The 22369-nt window shown below is 35.8% G+C and overlaps 1 protein-coding gene across 3 annotated transcripts in view; it reads left to right on the top strand.

Moving 5' to 3' along the window:
- The window catches only part of FBXL17 (F-box and leucine rich repeat protein 17), a 492553-nt gene that overhangs the window by 166462 nt on the left and 303722 nt on the right, over window positions 1-22369 (top strand). For all 3 annotated transcript variants that reach the window (XM_042990905.1, XM_007094101.2, XM_042990906.1), the window contains one exon: window positions 10049-10179. In XM_042990905.1, the coding sequence (XP_042846839.1) occupies window positions 10049-10179 (131 nt within the window). The remainder of the gene's footprint in view (window positions 1-10048; window positions 10180-22369) is intronic.

Genomic DNA, 22369 nt, shown 5'->3' with positions numbered 1-22369 from the left:
CAGAGCCCAACGCGGGGATTGAACGCATAAACTGTGAGATCATGACCTGAGCCAAGGTTGGACGCTTAACCGACTGAGCCACCCAGGTGCCCCTCTTCTGCATTCTTTATTTGAGCGATTGAAGAGGCTGAGCTTTATGAATTAGTTTTACACTTTCAGGATTTAAACCTCAATAGCTCTGTATTAGAGAAGTGGTTCCCAATTTAGGCTGCGGTCAGCTGGCTATCTTTTTCAGAAATACTAATGACTGGCCTTACCCCAAGTCAGTGAATCAGAATGCCTAAGGATGGGGCCTCATTATCAGTATTTTTTTAGAAATTCCCCATGTGATCCTAATGTGCAGCCAAGTTAGAGTCAGGTGTTGAGGAGACATTTAAGTAAGTAGGCACAAATTAATGAAAATTCACAACTATCCAGATATGGACCAGCTCAAGCATTAAGACTGGATGGCAAGTGTTTGGGGTGAAAGATTGTTCCTGAGCAGAAGAGCCTGGGAAGGGCTGGTTGAGTAGGAGGGGAGGTGGAGGGGAAGTGAAAGAGTTGGGAAAGACAAAGAGGGGTCTCCCAGGTACTTGTAGCAGGAAGGGAAGGTTGGACCCTGGTCCCTTGGCAGCTGCTGCCAATTGATGGTTCCTGTCTAAAGGGCATAGTTAATATTGGAGACTGTCTGGTTAATAATTTGTGTTAGGCAAGTATATTGTATTTCAATATACTTGAAGTGAGTATATACTCACTTCAATATACTTGAAGTGAGTATTGTATACTCACTAATTTTTACTCTCTCTAAAGTAATTGAGAAGGTTTTGTGGAGAAGTTGAGGTAGGAACTAGGCAGTTGAATAAGTGTCAGGGAGAGAAGAAGACACACTTCCAAGTTACCTGCATAAAAAGAGTGAAGTGAGAGCAATTTTAAAGTAATGAGCACAGCTCTTTGAGTACATTGAGACTAGCCTCTCAAAATTTGGGGAAAGATTTCAGCTAGCTTAACAGATTTCAGAAAATGGCAGTAATAGATAGTGAAGGGCTTTGATAGGCAAGTTCTGGGGTTCTTTTTTGCAGTTGAAATATTTTTGTTTCCTAAAAGTTTCAGAGAAGGTGAGAGATATGGTCAAAGTTATTTAAGGAAGATTAATCTGGCTGGTAATGTGCCAATAAGGAGTTAGAAGTTACAGCTCTGAGACACAGTGCAGTAAAGTGTGCTAGAAAGCAAAACAGGATGTGAATAAAATGGCAAAAAATGTCAGATCTAGTAGGAGAATGGCAGAGTGAAACAGACCTTGGATTTGGAAATAATGCAAAGAAACAGCAGCCCAGTGTGATTAAGAAGGCAGTGGATGGAAGGAATACATAAAGTGTCAGAGAATTAACATAGTAGCTCCTGTGTATGTGACAGCATTCAATACCCTGAAAGTCCTGTTTTCATGGTTAGATTTAGAAATTTTTATTGTCTATGCCAGGATCTCAGGCTGTTTAAAAGCTTTCAGTTACACCCTGAGGTTCTTGGTTCTGTGAGGTGCTGGGAAGGTTTCACCTGATTTCCTAAATGTAGCTTATCTAGCTTTTATTACCATTTCTATACTTGAGTGCAAGCCTTAACCAAGCTGAGATTCAGAGCTAGTTGATGAGCAGAAGGGATGCCGCTCATTCTCTCTTGTCCAACTAGATCCTCTAAATGTAGATATCAGACCCTGTGAAGATGTAGAAGCCATCCTATGCTCAGGGACAGAAATTCCCTCTCTGCCCCTTTCCTTCCCATTCCCAGCAGTCTTAATTTTTCCCCTCCCCCCGCTTTTTTTCCTGTTTTTCCCATGCAAGACCTGTGCTACAACTCCTTTCCTTTATTTCTTGTGTCTCCCTCCCTGTCGCTAATAGGAGACTCTTCCCCAGAGAAACTGTCTTTCTCTGATCCTTCTGTCTCCCTGTGCCTCTGCTCTCTCCCATGACCTCCATCTTGGCAGATGAGTATGTGGTGCTGATCTGCAGCCCCAGTAACCCTGATATCACAAGGCAGCCTGTCTTAACCCTTGACTTTGCTCCCTAAAGATTATGACTGATTGCTTTGAAACCCAGTCCCAATAAAACCAACATCTGCAGGGCTGGTAAGAAGTAATTTAGGACTGGTTGACCTTTGAACATATTAAACTATGCAGAAGTCTTTATTCTTTTTAAAAATTATTACCTCCAACTGGCTTCATCTGAATTATCCTTGTTAGCCTGAATTGATGGAACATCCCTGCTGCCTCTGCCAAGGTCCCGTGAGTCCTCTTATGTTGGTTCATCCACCATAGTCAATTTGAACAATTGAGGATTTTGTTTAATTTTTTACTTTTCCAGAGTCTTACAAGAACTTGGAAGCCATTTGAGGTCTTTTTATAAACCTTCAAGACTGTTTCCTAGGTAACATTTTAGTGTCTCATTTTATACTTAAGTACATACATGGCCATACCAATCATTGACTAATTTTAGTCTTTAACCTAAATTAGTTACAAGTAATATTTTTTCTCAATAAAAGCAAAATTAAACTGAAAGTTGATTACCTATAGTCTACATTCTGACTTGGGCTTCTCTTAAAATACCTTACTACATGTTTAAGAATTGGAGTGAAGCGTTTAGAAGATCTTGGTTGTAAACTTTGTTTATTCAGATCCTCAGTGATTTGTATAACCCAGCTACCAGTGAATTTATAAGGAAAGTAAGTTTAATTAAAATGCCAGTTTCCTAAATGTAATTATTTGTTTTATACTATGAAGGATTATTTTAGGTAACTTTTTATGAAACACTTGAGGGCACTATTATGAAATTCCCATAGCAAGGGAAGCAATGTGATAAATTTGACAGAGCTGTTTGTGGAGTTTTCAATAAAAAGTCCTCAGTACGTGTCTTGTAATAATGCTGGTTTCCAGGAATTAGCCTTCTGAAACTGCCTTTGGATACTGTTGTATTTCATGCTGAACTGGCCAAAATAGTCATAGGGAAGACCACATGAGCATAGTCAATGACTGTCAGCTCATAATAAAATGAGCCTTAATTGGATCCGAGAGTAAAACGCTCTTTTCAAGATCTCAGAATGCTGCATGTGATAGCCGAAGTAAACTTGTTTCCCCACGTATGAGTTTGAGCTCCATTGTAAGAGTAAGAAATGTTCCATTTATGGACAATAAACAGGGAGGCATCAGCCACAGGTGGGCCAGTGTCATCATTTGACCTGCCCTGCAGTGAGGAATGGTCCTGGATGCAGGATTTCTAAAAGCTAAAGAGTCAACCAACTAAAATTAGAGGTTTTATTACATAGAGATAGTTTTTGGAATTGTTACTTCTTACTATTCCATTAATTTTAGAAGATATCTTTGGATTTTCTTAAGTCTATAAAATAATTTAGATTTGCTAACATCTCTCTCCCTGTTATCTGTTCCTTAATAAGTTATTCAAACCTGTTTGGTCCTCAGTTATGTTTCGTAATGTGAGGGGACTGAACTGCACAAACAGCTTTAAATTTTCTTCTTTACACAACTTTATTACAGCCTCCTTCTATGTCCTGGTTGATGAAGTGATTTTTCTTTTGTATCTTGGCCAAATGTACCTAACATACATAGTTCACCTTTTTAACCATTTTTAAGCGTACAATTCTGTGGTACCAAGTACATTTACACTGTTCTGTTATGATAAAGATAATTTACAGTGAAGGAACCTAAGAGATATGTAAGAATTCACATGGAAACTTTGTCTCAGAAGCTGTGGTAGACTCCAAAATATACATGTGTAGGAAATATTTATGTGACTGGGTAAAAATTTTATGAATGTGCGTCTTCCTAGGGACTATAATAAAGAATAATTGGAAATAAAGTGATGCTGTATATGTATTATACATGGCTATATTTAATAGTTCACATATGCATACGGTTACACATAGCAAAATTCATCCTTAACACTCAGGTTTAATAGTCATGCTTCAAAGTATTTTCTAGCATCTCTATGGGTCCATTTTGTGTATTTCTGATTTTGTTGTGGTACAGATATGTCAGGACATAAGCCCAGCAAGCCATCCAGCACCTGCAATTCAAAGAGGCTATTTGTTTCTTTATGCATTTCCAGAATAGTATATACTTAACAGTAGTACAGACTTTCGGGTGTTCACACCTAAAGGAACTAGGAAAAGAAAAAAGTTCGAAGGTAGTAGAAAGAAGGAAATAATAAAGATTAGAGCAGAGATAAATGGAATAGAGAGTGAAAAAAAAAAAAAAAGAAAATGTCAATGAAACCAACATCTGGTTCATTGAAAAGATAAACACAATCGATGAACTTTTAGTCAGACTCATCAAGAAAAAAAAAGAGGCCTCAAATAATATCAGAAATGAAGAAGGAGAAATAACAACTGACACTATAGAAACATAAAGGAATATAAGAGAATATTATATATAAAAAAAACTATATGCCAACAGATATATAACCTAGAAGAAATGGATACATTTCTGGAAACATACAATCCAAAACTGAATCAGGAAGAAGTAGAAAATTTAAACAGACCAATTACTAGTAATGAAGTTGAATCAATAATCAAAAAACTCCCACCAAATAAAAGTCCAGGACCAGGTGGCTTCATAGGTAAATTCTACCAAACATTTAAAGAAGAGATCTTACCATTTGTGACAACATGGATGGAGCTAGAGGGTATAGTGCTGGGTGAAATTAGTCAGGAAAGACAAATGCCATCTGATATCACTTATATGTAGAATCTAAAAACCAAAACAAATGAACAAACAAACAGAAACAAACTCTTAAATGCAGAGAACAAACAAGTAGTTGCCAAAGGGAAATTTGGCATGTGTTGCGGGGTGGCGATAGTTGAAATAGATAAAGGAGATTAAGAGGTGCAAACTTCTAGATGTAAAATAAATAAGTCATGGAGATGAAAAGTCCGGGAATATAGTCAAAAATAACATAGTATGGTGACAGATGGTGACTATACTTTTGTCGTGAACCTTGCGTAAAGAATTGTCGAATCAGTATGTTGTGCACCTAAAACGAATGCAGTATTGTATGTTAATTATAATTCAGTTTAAATATACAAAAACATATCCTGTAAAGAAAACTAACTATAAAAATAATGTGGTTTAAGAAAATGGTTATTTTTTATATAGGAAATACAAGTATAGGATACATTACTAAGAGGAGCTTTAATAATAAGAGTATCAAATGTAATAGTGACTGATCCTTGATATGTACAAGTTCATCTTTGCTTAACTGAGAACAAGAGAACTTGACCAAAGAAACAATTAGCTACTTTTTTAAGTCCCAGTACAAATTCTTGTGAAAAATAAAAGATTTGTGAAAGTAAAAAAACAGGTCCTTACACTATTAAGATAGTTATAGGAAATGTGACTGTTTACAAAATACAAATTGAGGGGGCACCTGGGTGGCTCAGTCGGTTGAGTGTCTGACCAGCTCAGGTCATGATCTCGTGGTTCATGAGTTATGGGGCTCACTGCTGTTGGTCTTTCAACCAGAGCTCAGTTCGGATCCTCTGTACTTCCCTCTTTCTTCCTTCCCTTACTTGCGCTCTCTCTCCCAAAAAAATAAACAAAAAATTTAAAGAAATACAAATTGAGTAAAACCCAGGGGATATGCAAACATTTTCATGAAGCAATTCTAATAAATTCATCTTTCCGTGAGTGAGGATTGGTTTGAAAAATTTAACAAGACCTCCCCTCACTACAGTATGGAGCTAACAGGAGTGGCCAATTCAAGTTGTCTATTTTCCCAGGAAGTACTTTCTTGGCCTTTGAAGATACACCTAGAGGAGAAGGCTGAATGGACCATGCATCTCCTTCTATGCCTTTGTGAGCATATACATCTAAAGGAGGGAAGTGGGCCTCAGTGTTTAAGGTGGTTAAAGATATTACCCTTGTCTTAAAAGAAACTTGGCTTCTTTTCAAAGATAGAGAACCCTGAAGCTGTTCTGTATTAATTTTCTATTGCTGCATAACAAATTAACACCAATTTAGAACCTAAAACAATGTACATTTCCAAGGGTCAGGAGTCTAGACACTCCAAAGTGGGCTTTTTTCCAGTGTCTCACAAGGCCATAATCAAGGTCTCAACTGGGGATGCATTTCTTCCTAGAACTTAGATCCTCTTACAAGCTCATGTAGTTGTTGGCAGGATTCAATTCCCTATAGTTGTAGTAATGAGGTCCCCATCATCTTGCTGGCCTTCATGCAGGGATTTCTCTCAGTTCCTATAGGTTTCTTGCAGTTCCTCTCACAATATGGCTGAGTAATGAATGCTTCAAGACCAGCAGGAGAATGTCTCTGACCTCTAGGCCATTAGTCTAGACCCTGACTAGGTCAGCCCCATCCAGGATATGGTCTTTTTTGATTAATTCAGTGTCAACTGGTCAGGCATCTTAATTACTGATGCAAAATCCCTTCAGCTTCACCTTATAAGGAAGATACCCCCCATTATATTCACAGATCCTATTCACACACAGGGTCAGGATTATAGCAGGGCCTAGATCATTGGGTTATTTTGGCATTCTGCCTTCCATACTTGTTTATTTTCTCACTGTGTTTCTCAGGGTCAGTAGGTAGGGGCAAGATCTTTGCTCTCAGCTGCTTTCAGATTATCAATCTTCTACCTCTCATGAAAAATAATAACAATAAATATAATTAATAAAACACTGAGACTTTGAGACCTGTGCCATTTGGTGTTTGTTGTCTCCCATTTTACTGCCATCTTTTATACTCCTGGTGTCTCCTGCTCCTTCATAGAGATATTGGATGCCAAAGATTTTGGCACTTGACTCACAGCCTTCCATTTTGTTCCATGCCCAACTGTTACTCTGAATGACTTCAGTTTCTGTGCCCATCACATAGAGATATGTCAGAAAGAAAACATAATAAGGAACATATGTATTAGCCCTTTGATTCCTTATTAGAATTTTAGTAATATCAGAAAGACTATAAAAACTTCGGGGATGCCTGCATGGCTCAGTCACTTGAGCGTCTGACTTATGATTTCAACTCAGGTGATGGTTCAAGCACCATATCAGGCTCTGCGCGAACAGCATGGAGCCTACTTGGGATTCTTTCTCCTTCTTCCTCTGCTCCTCCCCCATCTTAAAAATTAATAAACATTTTTTTAACTTAAAAAACCATACTTTGCTGTTTATTTTGTATTTTATGTATTTATTTTTTGTTCCTGTAGATACTTCGAAAGGTTTTGATCATTGTTGTTTTATTTAATGCCAGTCTGCCTTATATATAAGGGGTAAAGGATAAGGATCAGGAGTCACGTTTGAGGCAGAATGTTAGAGCCTGAGCAGCTCATCTCTGGGCCCTGGGCTTGGTATTGATTCTTGTCATCAGAGAGAGGAATGAGGAGAACCTTGGGGAAGGGGAAACAGGGAGGTTGCCCTGATTCTGACTGGTGAGCTATCTGAAGCTACTGAAGTGGTTAGAACAGTCTGTTTTATTTTAACAAAGTGAGTGCATTCCCTGTGTACTTTGGTTGCCAAGTACCGATCATATTCTGTTGTTGGTAAGGCTCTGAGACCATGGTAACTTGAGTAGGAACTTTGTTAGAACCCATTCCTCCCTCCCTCCCTCCCACTCTCTCTCTCTCTCTCTCTCTCTCTCTCTCTCTCTCTCTCTCTCTCTCTCTCTCTTTCTTTATTTCTTTCTTTCTAAATGTTTGTTTATTTCAAGAGAAAGGGCAGGGAGGGGCAGAGAGAATGGGAGAGAGAGAATTCCAAGCAGGTTCCACTCTGCCAGCTCAGAGCCCGATGCAGGGCTCAAACCCACGAACTGTGAGATCATGACCAGAGCCAAAATCAAGTCAGATGCTTAACCAGCTGAGCTGCCCAGGTGCCCCTGAATCCATTTCCTCTTTCCTGGTTCTGCCTCCATTCTGGAGTGTTGTCCTGAGTCTCACTTTGGATTGGTGGCTTTGATTATCTGACCCTATAGGCTGATTATAGAGACATTTTCCTAAATCTTTTTATGAATCTTCAGAATGCAGCCCTTAGTGTACAGAAGCTTGCTGTCTCAATTAGAAAGAATGTATCTATTATTGTGGACATTTTCATATTTCCTCTCTCTTAGCTATCTCTGTTTCTTTCCTCAGTTCTGCAGCATATATCAGGGAGCAGTGAATAGTTGCTCTGTGTGAACCTTCTCTGTGTCACTACTTCCTTTGTGAGCTGAGGTGGAAAAGAGGGTTTGAGTGCTGCCTAGTGGACTCAGTTCTGTAGAGCTGCTCTGCCCAGCGTTGCCACTAGCCACATACATATATAAAAAGTAAATGTAAATTAAACAAAATTAAATAAGATAAAAATTCAGGTCCTCCCTCACATTGGTGACATTTTAAGTGCTCAGTAGCTGCATGTGACTATGGTTACCATATTGGGCAGCAGCGATATAGAATATCTCCATCATCAGAAAGTTCTCTGGGACCATACTGTTTTAGAGCATTTCTTTCCCTATAGCCTGACAACAGTGGAGATTCCAGTGTCTTACGTTGTCTTGGGATTGAAGCTCAATGAACCTTTGGGTGGAACTTGACTGTCTCATTCCTCTGAGGCCTTTGGGTTGGGTTACACCTGCAGGTCAGCTTCCTGCAGGACTAACCTGATCCCTTTATGGAAGGATTTGAGAGTAAGCATAGAGAAGACTGGCTAGTTCTGGGAAAGCTCCCTCACAGTGCTAGAAATGCCCTATACTCATTTTCTACTGCTGACATAAAAATTACCGCACACTGAGTAGCATAAAGTAGCACAAATGTACTATCCCATAGCTGCATAAGTCAGAAGTACAACATGGGTCTCACCAGGCTAAAATCAAGGTGTTGGCTGGATTGTGTTCCCTTCTAGCAGCTTAAGGGGATGATCTGTTTTCTTGCTCCTTCAGGTTTTTGATGGAATTCAGTTAAGGTTGTAGATCTGAAGTCCCTATTTCTTACTGGCTTTCAGCTCAGGGCTGTTCCAGTTTCTAGAGGATGCCCACAATCCTTAGCTCCTAGTTCTCTTTCTCCATACTCAAAGCCAATAAAGACAAGTTGAATCCCTTTCACAATTCTAATGTCTCCTACACCACCTTCCATTACATCTCTCTGACTTTAGCTGGGAAAGGTGGTCTGCATATAAAGGCTCATGTAATTAGATTGGGCCTACCCTGTTAATCCAGGATAATCTCTCCATCTCAGAATCCATAACTTTAATCACATCTGCAAAGTCTCATTTGCCAAGTAAGTAACATATTAGGGCTTAGACATATTTGGAAGGGGTGCTACTTGGTTTATCACTTGCATCCAGAATAATTCTTTACGTGTTATTAAGCAAAAATACCTTATTTGATTTGTAGCTTATTTGAAAAGGATGATTTCCATCTTTGTTTAAATGATATTATTAATTTTCTTTGGAGACTAAACATCAGGGGAAGACAAGAAACCTCAGGAAAGGAGGAGAGAAAAGGGAGAAATGGGGAAGGTGACACCTGGAGAAAAATCTTTACTTAAACAGCATTTTATATTGCTTTCCACTTGGTAAAACACACTACACGTAATAGTTCTATTTGGAGTTTATTGATAAAATATCACCAGAGTATCTCCGAATTAACCACTTACTCATATCTCATCTTTTAAAAAGTGCAAAAACCTATACAAAAGTGGTGTTATAATCCTGAAGATAAATATCTGAAATTGAACAATGTTAGAATAATCTTACTAAACTGTAGGTACTTAATGTGATATGTTTAACAGCTTTCCCACGTATAATGTTGCTATTTTTGATTCTTATGAAATGTCAATAAAATCTATTTGATTTTAATATTTATTGCCATTCATATATATATATTGCCATTCATATATATATACTTCTCCATTCATTTCTAATTTAGTACATAAAATATTATATGAATGAGTTTAACTTGATTAGACTGTTATCTATTTTCAGTATCATACAGTGTGATGCTCTACTTTGTAATAAACTATATAAATTTTGAGAATGAATGTAGCATTTATCTTTCTCATCTTTCACTTTTTTTTTATCTCATTAGCTACGAAATCTTTCCAGCTTGGACCTACGTCATATCACTGAACTGGATAATGAAACCGTGATGGAAATTGTCAAGAGGTGCAAAAATCTTAGCTCTCTCAATCTCTGCCTGAACTGGATCATAAATGACAGGTAACCATTGTAACATCTTGAAAACAGTTTTCCAGAGGGAAACATGTGTTCTACTGACCAAATACTAATTATCATTATAACAAGGCATGACAATTTTAAGGAAAATTTAATGTAGCCATGCCTTTTGAAATAGATATATTTAAGATTTGAAAACCATCTAGACGTATGCTTTTAATCCATCCACTGCTTATATTTACAACAAGGTTTTATGCGTTTTGATTCAAATGTTTGCCTAAACAGTTATAACAGCAGTCTATTGAATTTTTCTTTGTCACCCATCCAGGATATATTGTTTGTTACTCTAATATTTTTGCAACTTTTGTGCTTGATTTACTGTTCACTTATCAAGGAGAATGATTCTAAGAAATGATTTCAAGTATTATGCATTCAGGTCCTTTCTCAAGGATGACATTTTGTTCTCTGCATCAATATAATTAGTTTTAAAAATGGAAGTCACGTGGTGGACAGTTTAATACATAGTGTCAAAATGTATAAAATGGGTAGTTTTCTTCTTGTAAGCAATGATAAACCCATTTTTCTTTGAACTATTGCATGAAAGAAAATTAGATGGAGGAGCCCTTGAGTAGACTTCTTTATAATGAAATCAAATGTGGAGTAGGACTATTCCGCTGCTACTGATTAATGTAGGTAGGTTCTGAAATACAGACAAGAGACAAGATGTTGGTCCAGTAACTTTGAGGGATAAATTTTGTTTTTGTTTTTTTTAAAGATAAGCCACCAAAAATAGTTTGCTTTCAGAATAGTACTATTTCAGTTAAAATTAGTACCTATTTAAATTTAAATACTTTTGCATAAATAGGAGCAATGACTTATTAAGTTTGTGTCAGATAATGCTTTAAATCAAAATACTTTTCCCCTCCTCTTTTAATTTTGTACTTAAAATTAAAGTTGCATGGACTCCATTTTCCCCCATTATGGTAAGTTCTAGTGACAGTTTTGTAACTTAACCCACATTATCCTTACAGTTATGTGATAACCTTTGACTTGACTCTTTCTTAGTAAAATTTTTCTTGAAAAATTTTCTAATCCAGATCACATGGTCATCATTTATAAAAGGTATTTATTGTTTTTGAGTAATAGTTGCCATATACAGTATATTGAAATCTACAGAAAATTGATAAAAATGTTTTTTAAAGAATTCTTCTTTATAATCAACATTCTTCTACAATTTTATGACATCTTAAAATAATCTTTTAAGTGTTTCTCATAACATCTAATAAGATAAAGTGCATAAGGGAACATGCTGTGATGTTTTGCCTTAGTTTAATATTGAGATAAACTACTTAGTAATACAACGAATTAAAAGGAAAAAACTGTTTCTTCAACAAAATGATTATGAAAATGATTTCCTTTTATTCCACAACAATTTTCTGTGTAGCTGACATGTGTGGAAGAATCAGTAATTAAAGAATACAGAGGTAAATAAGAAGCAGCCCATGTATAATTAGAAAGGTTGTCTTCTAAGTAAACATTTTGCTTAGGTTTATATCATTTAAATAAAGATATTTAGGGATTTCTAATCTTCTGGCTCTTCAAATGCTTGTGTAGTCCTAACTGGATATTTACAAATGAGAACATGGGCACCCCTCACTTTGCCTTGCCTTGCCTTTCCTTTCCTTTCCTTTCCTTTCCTTTCCTTTCCTTTCCTTTCCTTTCCTTTCCTTTCCTTTCCTTTCCTTTCCTTTCCTTTGTTAGGCTCCATCTTTTCAAAGCTGTTGCTATTTCAATAATTTTTTTTCCTACTTAACTGTAATGGTTATTTGGTATTTGATCCTAAATATATGTACTGTAGAGATTTATTTGCAAGGAATGAAAGTGTATTTTTATGTTTTTAATGGAAAAGTTTGGATTAATTGAGAAAACATGCATTTTAATGAGGCTGAGCGGTAGAGTTTTAAAAATCAGACTCTTTTAGGTTTTAATTACACTACTTGCACTTATCCTGTGTACTGTAATAGAAGTTTCAAACATTAAAACCCACTTTGCAGTATCATCTAAATTACTCATCTCATTGTTCTTACCATACTCTATCACTAAGCTAAGTAATATTCGTAATTATATTGGTATAAATCTAGGACTTCTCGTCAGACTTAATTATAATTTCCGCACTTAGCCAAGATGGGTTAGTAACCTTTCATATAGAGGGCACTGGAATGCACTAATGCATTTAGCCTATCAATTAGCGTCTGTTTTACATTTGTTCATTATTATTATCCTCTAGTAAATCAGGAAGCATTTATTAACCCCCTACTAAATACTTGGTACTGTGTCTCTGACTGTAGGTCACTGAGTCCCTCATGCTCTCAAAGGTTGCTCTCTTTAGGTGACAGAAGACTTAATGAGTGTAGTGAGCCTTGTAAGGAGAGAAGGGAGGAAAGTAACCTTTACTACCCAGGTAATTGATAGGCACTTTATACATGTTCTCTTTTAATTCTTTCAGATCTTTTGTTTAGTGGAAGGTCATACTATTTCTATTAAATTTAGACCTTTGTATGATTTTTCTTTAGCTTTTCCAGCAGATGTTTTTTCCATCATTGCTGCATTAAAAACTGGGTGAGGACAAATAAGAAAAAGCACATGGTGGCTAGTGAGTCAATTTTCCATTTCATGGTTGGGATTCACACACAACTGACATTAATATGTAAATTTCTTAATTTTTAAAAGGACTCTCATTATTTTCTTTTCTAATAAAAGTATAATAGAAACTTTAGATGTTGTTTTATATGTAGTACATTTGAAAAGGATCTATGTTTAATGCTGCTAGCCTTAAGAAAGGAATCCTTACATGAAGATAAACTTTGATATTCAGAACTTTACACATAAGATTTATCTTGAACTAAAAAATTCTTATCTGTAAGCTTTCTTTTGAAGTTCAAAAATTTAAAATATGTAGTAATTGAAGGTCTTTATTGTTATGCTCTTTGTATCTTTTAGCATTTTTTGGTTCTTCTGTCGATGTGTATGACTAAGACATGCTGTTCTTTATCTTTGTTTTTCTAAAAGCACTTTTTGTGTTTAGAGAGTTAAACAGCATGATATTTTCTTGTATTCAGAAGGATGGTCTAGTAGTCATTTGACATTTACCATTGCTTTTGAATACAAATAAAATCCAAGTGGTTTATGAAAAGAGGACACTATTTCTATCAGTGACTTAAATTAAACGTCTGGTTGTTATATCTACCCTTCTCTCTCTGACTCTAAGTTTAGTGAAATGTTTATTTGTATTTGATATAAATCTTTTGTTATTTCACATCCAATTTGGTCTTCTTTGTTTTTGTATGTTTGGCACAGAGTCTAAAAGCAGCATGCTTTGGATATAACAAACTGATATGTAAAAAACTGAACGGTTCTGAGCATCTTTAGTGATAGGCTTATAATGGCTCTTTTGTTCCTTTTTGCCAAGAAGAATTAAATGAAATCTACTTGATTTTAATAGATCTTTACAAAAACTATTTAAAATTTTTAAATTGGTTATTAAAGACGTAATAAATCTCCCATTTTCAGTTTTTAACATTAGTCTTGAAAAAAGTTCAATCGCATGATATGTATACCCATTATCAAATATATGATCCACTCATTAACAGTTGACCATGCTTGCTAATGAATTAGGATAACAATATAAGAGAAATGAAAATTTCTCTAGCATCTATCAGCTAAAGTCACAAAACATAATAAATACCAGGTTGGTTGTTAAAGTAAGTTATGTTGCCAACCAGTCAAACTTGCCTAGCTAGCGATTTATGTTTTGAATTTGCAGTTAAAAAAATTGAATGTATTAAATTTGTTGAACATTAGTAATTGAGAACACTTTCTTTAAGGAGTTAATTGTGCTGTTTGAATCTGCTATTCATGTAAAGGAGTTAATTGTGCTGTGTGAATCTTCTATTCATGTCTATTCTATCAGTGGACATTCTAAAATTTGGAGAATTTTAAATCTTAGACTATTGTGACCGATTTCTTTCAAACATGAAATAGCATCTATAATATGTTAACATTTCACTTTATATGTCCTAGTGTTTAGAATAGTAATTATGGATAGTTTCTCTTTAAATGACACTTTTAAATAAGTTGAAGCTGCAAACTGGTGGTCTACAGCTGAGTCCAGTCCATAAAGCTGCTTTGTTTGGCCTATAAAATATTTAAAAAGTTGAACTAGTTGCCAACACTTTAAAAATTGGAATAGTTCACATAAAAATTATGAAGTTGGGCTCTCTGTTGGAAATTTGCAGATCTAGCAACATTGGACTCAGTCTTTCTGGGAAGACAAATAAGCTATTCTCTCTGGCGATTCTCCAGTCCTCCACCATTCCTACCAGGCATGGTACTTTTGTACTTTTTTTGTATTATCTGTCTGTCCCCAGTCTACAAGCTGAAAATCAAGAATGTAGAGGTTTTTAAAGGGTATTTCTTATTTCAAAACAAATCGTTCTTTTTAAGTCCAGTCTGATAAACTATATTAACAGACAATAGAGAGTTAATTGGTCTACTTAAATTAGTTCTTCATTATTTTAGGCATCAGAGCTTTGGCCAAAGGGTAGAAGTTACAGCAAGAGACAGAATTCAGCTTAAAATTAGCTAAACACTTTAATTTCATCCACTGCCATCCAAAATGGACACTTCCACTCAGTGTTCAAACAAGAGTGTTCTAAAGAAAGTTTCCTGAATTACAAAGAGAGCTGAGCTAGTTTATTAAATTCCCTCCAACTTCAAGGCTGTGATTTAAAGTTACTTATTTTAAAATGAAATGAATTTATTTCCAGTGCTCAGTATTTGAATCTTGATTTCTTTGTTTGTAGCATTGAGAAAAATCTTAATACTATTCTTTCTCCTCTTCTTCTGTGGGTAGCCCTATTTAGTCTTCTAGGTGTACTTAGGTTGAAGTTGTAGAATGACAGATTACTCCACCACCCCTTTGAGGGAGACTGACAGCGCCCTGGCTCATGGAAAACTCAATGAGGCTTTCTATAAAGATTTTTCTAACTCCCTTGATCTTCTCTGGATGTTTATTCTGTTTCTTCTTTCAAATTTCCGTTGATTCAATAAAAAACGGTGACATTTAGAAATAAAGTTCAGAGAGGATTTGAGCAGGTGTTGGTGATATAAACTATTTGCTGAGTGTCCATTGTGTTTTATTTCTAAGAATTGTTTTGTGAGCATATGCTATATATTGTATTTATAAGTGTTCGAGGACTGGGTGGATAATCTACCATCTTCCTGTGAATGTCATGTCACAGTGGACTTAGAATTTTATTTCATTTCAATCCCCTAATATTACTTAATTCTCCTAGAGACTGAGGTTTAAAGATTGCCCAGGGGGGACAAACCTATCCATTAAATCCAGCAGGCATAGTTGAATTTGAGTTTTGAGAATATTTTGTTTTCTCTTAAAGTTAAGTGGTCTGGAGGAGAGGAATACTTTTCACCTTAGAGTATTGAGTGGTGTGAAGTTTGAACAATTTTCTCTTATAAAAGTCTGAAAACTTGGAAATAAAGAGGCAGCAAAAATAACACTGACTATTGAAGCAACGCTGTGGTGGCATTTACAGCAGCACTGCCCTGCGTGTGTAGAGTATGTGGAGCCCTCCGTCTGCATACTTTTGGTGCCTAATATTGTGGCTGGGCTGCTCAGCTCCAGCTTTTGTGCAACTGAATTTTAGCATATTTTTGTAATCTGAATAATCTTGTATGCTTTCTCTGATATTCATATTTTTTGCAAAAAGAATAAGAAATGTTTTATTGAGTTCCGAGGGAGTTTTAGGGACAGAACGGAGTCTTTCTGAGCTAGTGACACTTGTTTAAGCTTGGCATATTTTTTGACACTCTCTTTTATATTCACAATTATTTGTAAGACTGTCCCTAAAAGAATAGTATGATATTAGAGTAACTACTATTCAGATGCTCAAGCTATCTGTAAATATGTCTTCTGTGTCCTTCTATCCATTAGACCATCTTTTTAAAACTGTGATTGGTTCTTGTAATGTTAGAGAGGCCAGAGGGTATAATATTTTCTCCCTTTTGTTTTTTGAACCAAGGATAATGAAGATAGCTAATAATAGCTATCATTTATTATAGTTTGTGCCATACACTGTGCTAAGTGTTTACACACAGTGTTTCATTTGTCTTTACAACAGCCCTGAGGAAGAAATTAACCCCGTTTTCAAATGAAAGGATTAAGGTCCAGAGAGGTTAGATAGCTCACAAGTAGTAAGTGGTAGAACATATTAAAATGAATCCATATTAAAATGAATTCATTTTAATATGTTTTCAAAGTCTGAGCTGTAACCACGAGGGGCTCATGTTCTCCCAGTACCTCGTTCTGCCTCAGACCTGGAGTGACCTAGTGTTCTCATTTGCTAGAACATTTCCAGCCCATTCTTGTTATTTTGAAATTCTGTCAGGTTTAGCATTTGTGCTTCACTGTTCCCTTCTGTGGTCCAAAGTGTCCTGGTGTGTGTGATAAATTATATGGTCATCCTATCTCAGGCATCATGCTGTGCTTGATCACTCTAAACATCATCAGAATGCTACCTTCTCTTTTCCCTTTGGGATATTTGATAGGTGACAAGTTTTGGATATCTTACTGTGTACATAAAGTGGATTTACAAAACAGCTAATTTTGTAGTGAAGAGCAAATTTTCCCCACCGGCTTTATTTGTAAATACTCTTCATTTCATACTAAGTTCCTTGAGGAGAAGTAGAAAGTCTTGCCCATTTTTGTGTCTTGTACCACACCTCGTTCATAGTTGGTATCAACAGGAATTTCACAAATGAAATTTGAATAAGGATTTATTTACGCATGTGATGACACACATTTGTTTTTACAGATATTTCATTATCTATAAAAGCTCCCTCCCAGTTGTAGCAAATGCTTAACCATTGCAGAGTAAAGGAGAATACTGGGTGTATATTTTGAGTAAGTTGTCTCTGGGTTAAAAAGAAGGAAGTTCATTGAATGTCTCAGTACCTTTGGCAAAAAATAATTGCTATAACTAGTCTGTACCGGTTTCCCAGTATATGTGATTTTTCACAAAACTGATGATATTTTTGTACAAAAGGCAAAGTCTCTGATAAAATGATTTGTGCATCTATCCTCAGATGAAATTTTTAGTGCATTCAAATGAAAGGAACTTTTTCATTGTTTGGTACATAGTGATACTGGATATTTGTTCTTTTAGTACATCTAGTGGCTAAGTCTCATTTTTAAGGAAATGTTAATTGATATATGTTCAAAAGTATTTAACCTAACAAAAATCACTTGAAAGGAAAATCTGTATGAGATGTATATGTCTCAGCTTGCTTTAATTTTTAACTGCATTTCTGAAGATGGGATGGAAGCTGGATTTGATGTGGATGAGTTTGTCTTATTGATTCTCCATGTTCACATTATTTTGTCTTACAGAATAATGTGAAATTTTATGGTAGTTCTGACATGTAATGGCAACTTTAAATTTCTGCTTTGTGTGTGGTTCCTATTGTGTGATAAATACATAAGTAAAGATTTCTGTAAATAATAATTAACAGAGCTTCCATACAAGTATATCACTAGCTTTCCTGGATGTGGTACTCTAAACACTGCTATTGCTTTTGTGTTTTTCAGGCAATATAAATGTAAGTAAACATACATTAATCATTCAGTTTGGGGGACTAAAAAAAACATATGTCTTGCATAGTATAAAATGCGAATTCATGATCAGAGTATGGGAAGAATGGGGTGTGTTTTATGCGATGATAGATGCAGCGCTATATGCTCATGGAGTTAGAGGCTTCCTAACCACAAACCGGCTTTAAAATTGCCAACAGTGAAGAAAATCTTCATTTATTGACGAAATGGTAATCGTTTATTGATTGCTCGGACAAACTTAGGACCATCCCTCCCTTCTCCATTTCCCCCAGGAGTTGTCTTTTTCTTAATCCCCAACCAGAAATGGTAATTAAAATAACTCACTGTTGTCAAAATTTTTGAATGTATGATAAATGAAGCCTAGTAAATAGTGAAAATATGAGAAAGGTGATTAAATCTGACAATTTTCCTGTAAAAGGCTTGAGATGATAAATATCTCCTGTGATTAGTTATTAATTTAGTGCAAGGGATTTGCATCAGCCTAAAATATTTTATGAACTGTGGCATAAAGAAATATTTTAGCAGATAGGTACACACATGTTTAACCAGAGGAGAAATTGCTGGAATTTGATTGGTAATAATTAAAAATGGCAGACCTGACACATATGTGCCTGGGCTATTTTCTGTGTGACAGTCCTTTCAGAAATTAAGAAAGACGACATGAAGACGTGGAGACATGAAGAATGACAGAGTGCTTGCAGCTTGAACCCTTTGCTTCGTGAAAACAGAAAGGTTTTAGGTATATTATTCCCCAGCTGATAAAATATTTAATTTAAAGTAGTATAAAATAACTCCTCACTTACTGAAGCCAAAAGATCAGACTTGTTTCATTAACAGTTATGGTTGCACTACTGACGATTTCCCTTAAATTGAATGTGAATTTCTTTATATTTAAAGAAAAGAAGAAATGATGATGGTATTTGTAATGAAGTGCTGTATCGTGTTACTGTCTGGCTGAATCCACAGCAGTCACTCTGTTGGTGGCGTAGATCATTTTGTGGCTGCATAATGTTTTGTGTATGAGTTTCTCTCTTGGTAAGGAGGACCTGTGTCTTCATCTTGGGCCCCCTGCCCCCATCGCAGCACCCCCTAGCATCTCGTGTAGGGCCCAGCTCAGAGAAGCCATTTAATACCTGCATGGTGCAAGAATTATAAATGCTGCTTTTGTAGGATGTATAAATCTGCCTTTAAATTTGGCTTGAACTCTGGCTGAAATCCAGGCGGTTGGTTCAAATGCCCTCTTTCTTCCAGATTTATTTATTTCTGAATAAAGTTGAAACTTCATAAGGTGAGGATTTAATGTCATTGTCTGGATTCGGATAGAGCTTGCTTTATGTATTGCATGCTATTTATCTGAAACCCGTAGCCTCATTTTTTGAACAAAGATAGGATTTTAATGTGGGATCCTTGGGTTTGCTCTTTTAATAGGGTCTTTGGAATACTTCTAAATGAAGAACCAGAAACTTCACTTGTCTTTCATATGTAATGATACCTTGTGTTAATTGAAAAGATGCAAAGGAGACAGTTACAGCTTTTTTCTGCTTCTTGGTGAGAAAAATATGACTGTCTGAGGGAAAAAAAAAAACACAGTTTTGTTCTTAACTCGTCTTGTAGCACTTTTAAGTTCTGTTCTTTAAAGTATGTTTAATATTTGGTTAATTGCTACCATGAACCTAAACATACTGATTAAGGCCAGGTTCACATTAGAACAATTATCTGGTTAATTGCTCTGGTGCAAAAATAGGCTAAAAAATCATCAGAACATCAAGTTGTGAAAGCACTGGCAGGAGTTTCAAAACCACCAAGCATACCTACTGCAAATCACATCAGCAAAGCAATTAATTTAGGCTAATTGCTTTTCTGTTTGTTCAAGATGCACTTTGGAACTGTCTTTTGAAATCGTGGCAATTAAGATTAGTAAGCAGTATAATTAAAGAATGTTAGAATAGTCAGTATTTTTCAAAAGTGGTAACTATTCCATACTAACCTATATAGTGTATCTATCACTCGTGTAGGGCTGCGAAATAATTAAAGCAAAATAAGAGTGTTTTAGATATTTACAAGATTTCCTATAAAAATAAATTGAGAAGTAGATTACCTGTACAGGAGCTGTAGCATGGGGTTATCTTTAATCTTTAATTATCAGTTAGGATTATCTAATTTCAATATGCATGCTAAGTTGCCTTGTTCACATAGGAGAAGAAATACCTAGCCACCGAAGATGGCACCGGCTAGTGATATCTCCTCTAGCCGAATGTGTATTTGGCTTCTCATGTGGCTTCTCATAAAGTAATCAGGATTTTTAATGTCTTAAAAACCAGATTAGGCACACTTCATGTTATTGAAGTTTTCCATTATTGAGTATTATAATTTTGGCAGCATCAATTTGTCTAAAATTGAAAACTACTTGAGTTTCCAACTGTTTCTCTATGAAGCAATGTTGTAACAGATTCTCAGCTGAAAAAAAAAATGGCAAGTTTAGGAATGAGTTCTTCATTGGAAAATGTAGAAATGTCAGTGGGGGAATTAGCCATTACCCGACCCCTCCTCTGCTCACCATATTGTCAAACAGCAAGTAGCTCTTTCTTTCACCTCTCTCCTTCCATAAGGAGCAATTCTTACCATTCAGTGTGTTTGGTGGCATATCCTGCCCCATGAAATTCTCCAAAACAAACAGATTTTATTGTATTAAGGACTGTGGCTCAAGATAAATCTTGCAGAGACACACATCTTAAAGAAAGTCTTGGTAGCAGTTATCATTTTGTGACTTTCCGAGGCTGTGATAAGAAATTTAGAAAGATATTCATTAAAATGAGATTTGACACAATAATTTAAAGATAAGTTTCAAGTTTTGCTTGACATTATACTTTTTGTTGGATGAAAGATATAAAAATTGTTGTCTTTAATTTATTTCTTTTTATTTTATTTCTCCTGAATTCAGGATGAATAGCTAGCTGACTGTATCACAAAACTAAATTTTTCTCTAGTGATCATTTTCATGGAGAAGAACAAAAGTGTATATACTTTTTACAGTGATAGATTTTTCTTTATTTTCTTTTACACATTTCATAGTCTCTAGAAGTACTTCATACTCGATCCCAATTTCTTGGTGATGCTGTTTGTTGTGGAATCTTCAGTTAGACAGTTTCTTGTTGAAGGTAAAGCCATCAAGTCAGATGAAAATAAATGTATTGATTAATTCAATAGAAACATGCTGAGGACCTTTAGACCAGAAAAGCAACCAAAGAAGCTTACATGATGATATCAGTCACTGGGACTGGTTGTTGGGTATCTTTTGAAATCTGTCATTGAAGCAGCAGAAGAAATGTTTGGTGGAAAACTCAAGCTAGTACTTCTTCTTGGCTTTCTACAAACTTAGATTCTACAATTATTTAAAGAATAAGAATTTAAATAATTCTACAATTATTTAAAGTTGTAAGAATTTGTCACTATTTTGCACCCTTCAGAAGATTGCAAATTATAGCCATAACTTTTTCCCATCCCTGTATGCATGCCTTTGTGCAGTGTGATGCTGCCTAGCCTCCCATCCATAGGTAGCATCCATTTCCCTATCCTTCTGCATCTAGGCAGGCTTTGTGACTTTTTCTAACCAATAGTATATAGTGGAAATTATGTTCTGAGGCTTCCAAGCTTTGGCTTAAGAGACCTAGCAACTTCTGTTCTCGCCTTTCTGGAATGCTGCCATCACCTGAAGAAGCCCAGGCCAGTCTCTTGAAGATGAGAGACCACATGGAGATGGAGGGCAAGCCAACAGCAAGGATCAACTGTCATATATGTGAACAGGGGCACCAAGACTAGCCTCAGTCAAGCCTTTGGATTCCTGCAGTCCTGTATAGTGAATGAGACCAGGAGAACTACTTAGCTAAGCCCAGGCCAAATTGCTGGCCCATGGAGTAGTGAGCAGATAAGCGCTGTTTTTTTTGTTGTTGTTGTTTGTTTGTTTTGTTTTGTTTTTTTAAGCTACTAAGTTTTGGTGTAGTTTGTTATACAGCAGTTAATTACAGAGATTTTATAGCGACTCTGTGTTGAGAATTTTATATTGTTAGGTAAGGTACCAAGAGTGTTTTAGTTATTATCTTATTTCATCATCACATTAACTCTATGACATAGGTATCATTATACCCTGTTTTATAGGTGAACTGAAATGAAACTCACAGAGGTAAAGTATCTTGCTGACGATCACAGCTAGTAAATGCAGAGTCAGGATTGAATGTAGATATGTCTGACCTCAATCCCATCTATCAAACTGCCTCCAACAGCTTATTCTGAGTTTAAAAATATAGTTGGTTGCCATAAGCAGTTAAATCTACCAGTGGAGTCTATTGAATCGAAGTGCTAGCTAAATAGCATTATAATAAAATAAATATCATTGAATGAAATAAATATTACAATAAAATAACATCCATTTGCAGTTTCTCGTGATACTATTTAATCTTGAGTATTCATCTAAAGGATGCGTGGAAACAAAGACAGCTCTACTGGTGTCATACGAGCTTTGAGTCTGAAGGGAACAGTGTGAATATAGAT

This window comes from Panthera tigris, chromosome A1, assembly GCF_018350195.1.
Source record: "Panthera tigris isolate Pti1 chromosome A1, P.tigris_Pti1_mat1.1, whole genome shotgun sequence".
Taxonomy (NCBI): Eukaryota; Metazoa; Chordata; class Mammalia; order Carnivora; family Felidae; genus Panthera; species Panthera tigris.
Note: the sequence above shows the minus strand (reverse complement) of the source record. Positions and strands in the feature narration are given on the sequence as shown.